Source organism: Myotis davidii, unplaced genomic scaffold, assembly GCF_000327345.1.
Source record: "Myotis davidii unplaced genomic scaffold, ASM32734v1 scaffold97, whole genome shotgun sequence".
Lineage (NCBI taxonomy): Eukaryota > Metazoa > Chordata > Mammalia > Chiroptera > Vespertilionidae > Myotis > Myotis davidii.
The window spans coordinates 5,240,574-5,243,194 of NW_006289392.1; the positions used below are offsets into that span (position 1 = coordinate 5,240,574).

At 44.9% G+C, this 2,621-nt stretch overlaps 1 protein-coding gene across 1 annotated transcript in view; it reads left to right on the forward strand.

The window, feature by feature from the left end:
* The window catches only part of CD3G (CD3g molecule), an 8,547-nt gene that overhangs the window by 4,765 nt on the left and 1,161 nt on the right, over positions 1 to 2,621 (forward strand). Inside the window, exons 2-4 of the mRNA XM_006761565.2 lie at positions 760 to 783; positions 1,195 to 1,416; positions 2,259 to 2,390. Coding sequence (XP_006761628.1) covers positions 760 to 783; positions 1,195 to 1,416; positions 2,259 to 2,390 — 378 coding nt within the window. The remainder of the gene's footprint in view (positions 1 to 759; positions 784 to 1,194; positions 1,417 to 2,258; positions 2,391 to 2,621) is intronic.

The following is a 2,621-nucleotide window of genomic DNA, read 5'->3' on the forward strand; positions in this document are numbered from 1 at the left end:
CCAAGCACAAGTTCAGGGATCTCCAGGACACCCACACTTCTGGCAAACTGGGTTCCCACCACCCCCTCAGGTTTATCAATTTGCTGTAACAGTTCATAGAACTCAGAAAAACACTATACTTACTATTACAGTTTTATTCTAAAAAATGAAATCAGGACCAGCTACATGAAGAGACACATAGGATGGGGCCCAGGAGGTTCCTGAGCACAGAGCCCCTGTGCCTCTCCCGGGAAATCAGGAGACATCCCCTTCCTGGCACACTGATGTGTTCAACCAGGAAGCTCCACTGAGTTTTTCTTGGGGTTTCATTACGTAGGCATGAATAATTGAATAATTGGCCAGGGACTAAACTCAATCTCCAGTGCCCCTCCCCTCCTAGAGCTCAAAGTTTCAATTCTCAAATCACCTCCTTGGTCTAGAAGGCCAACCCTTTCCTGAATCATCTCATTCATATAGTGGTAAACTCACCTATTGCCCAAGGTCACACCAAGAATAACAAAGGCACTCCTTAAATTCCAAGGACTTAGAAACTCTCCCCAGGAATTCATGACAGTGACCTGATAAACTCTTCATTACACAACACCCTGGATTCAGTTTGGTGGCTCGGGTGAACAATCCAGGGACTTAGGTATAGATATGTTACTCCTGTGGACTAGCACCTCTCTTCATTTTGGCCGCAATGACCACTGAAATGACACCACAGGGCATCTGAATAACTCCATGCCCAGCTGATCCTCTGTCTCTCTTCTGTCCCTACAGGTACAATTGCCCAGTCGGAAAAAGGTAAGGAAATGGCTTCTTTCTCTGCTGAAACTCTGAGGAAATTCATGGAAATATGCCTTCCTAAAACAGTAGTTCTAGATGAGATAGTGATGAGTAACAAACTTCTCCATTGTCAACCAAATCAGTGGCCAGTCATGACCAGCAATTAATTGTCTGATTGGAGGAGGTAGGCGCTACTCAAAATGCTACCCATGAACCAACCGCATAGACATCGTCTGGGAGAACTGTAGAATCTCAGCCCCTCCCCAGAACTACTCACTTAGAACCTGAAGTTCTAACTAGATCCCCATGTGCTTCATGTACGAATTGATGTTTGAGAAGACTGCGATAACATGGTCTTCTTCTGTTACCCTGGGGTAGAAAGAATGTCAGAGGCAGGATCTTTAACAGACCACGGCTTTTCCCTTTCAGGAAACCATTTGATAACAGTGGATGACAACCAAGAAGATGGCTCAGTACTTCTGACTTGTAACTTGGAAGGCAAAGATATCACGTGGTTTAAAGATGGGAAGGAAATAGTTACTACAAATAGAAAAACATGGAACCTGGGAAGCAGTTTGAAGGACCCTCAAGGGACATATTGGTGTCGAGGATCAACGAACAATTCACAATCACTCCACGTGTATTATAGAAGTATGTGACCCCCCTTCAGTTTGCTTGCTGTGAAATTAAGCTGTACTTGCTGTTGGTGATTTTCTGTACGGAATGAGTGAAAAGTAGGTACTGAAGAGTGATAAAATGGATGCTAAACATCCAGTTCTCTTCATCTCAGCTTGCCTCTCTTTGAAAATAACAAGACAGTTCCCCCAGCTTCTTTTTTTAAAATATATTTTTATTGATTTTAGAGAAGAAGGGAGCGGGAGAGAGAGATAGAAACATCAATGGTGAGAGAAAAATCATTGATCTACTATCTCCTGCACATCCCCTACTGGGGACCAAGCTTCAACCCAGGCATGTGCCCTTGACCAGAATTGAACCCGGGATGCTTCAGTCTGCAGGTCGACACTCTATCCACTGAGCCAAACCAGCGAGGGCTCCACCATCTTCTTAGTAAAACACAGCCAGTCCCCAAAGACTGGCTTGCCTTTGTGTGGGTCCCCTGGATTGGAGCAGTTAGCAATTTGTATAAACTAAGGGTGGGTAGAGGAGACAAGAGATGACACAGTGAGCAGCAGTAAGATGTAGAAGGTAACTGAGCACAGAGAAACCTGTCTGGTCTTTCTCCTGTTTCACATAGTTCCCAGCAATAAGACTACATGGGCTTCTCCAGGACTTTGGGAAGAGATAGGAACATCAAGAAGCATTGCATTCTTAGTCTAAGGATCTTCCCGGGCCATTCCCTTGCCATACAGCCCACAGAGGGAGCAGACTGGTGCCTAAGCTAGACAAAGGCATATTGTTGGTAGGCAGGAGAGAAAGATCCAGAAAAACAACTTTCACACCCTGAAGCAGACTCATCTCTCCTTTCCTCACAGTGTGTCAGAACTGCATTGAGCTGAATGCATCCACTGTGTCTGGCTTTGTCTTCGCCGAGATCTTCAGCATTTTCTTCCTTGCTGTTGGGGTGTACTTCATTGCTGGGCAGGATGGAGTTCGCCAATCAAGAGGTAAAAGAATGTTTTTAGATGAAATATGAGACCACCTGGGGCCCTCAGTTTTCTTCCAACCAAAATAGCCCCAAGAGAAGAGCCTATGTTGTTGGCATCTGCTGGTGAGGCTCTCTGTGGCCAGAAGGAACGCTAGTGTTTTCACAGCATATTTACCTGTCTCAAGATCCAACTCGCCTGATTCATCCTCTATGGTTTTTAGAAAACTCTTTATTGAAGTAAAACCTACAT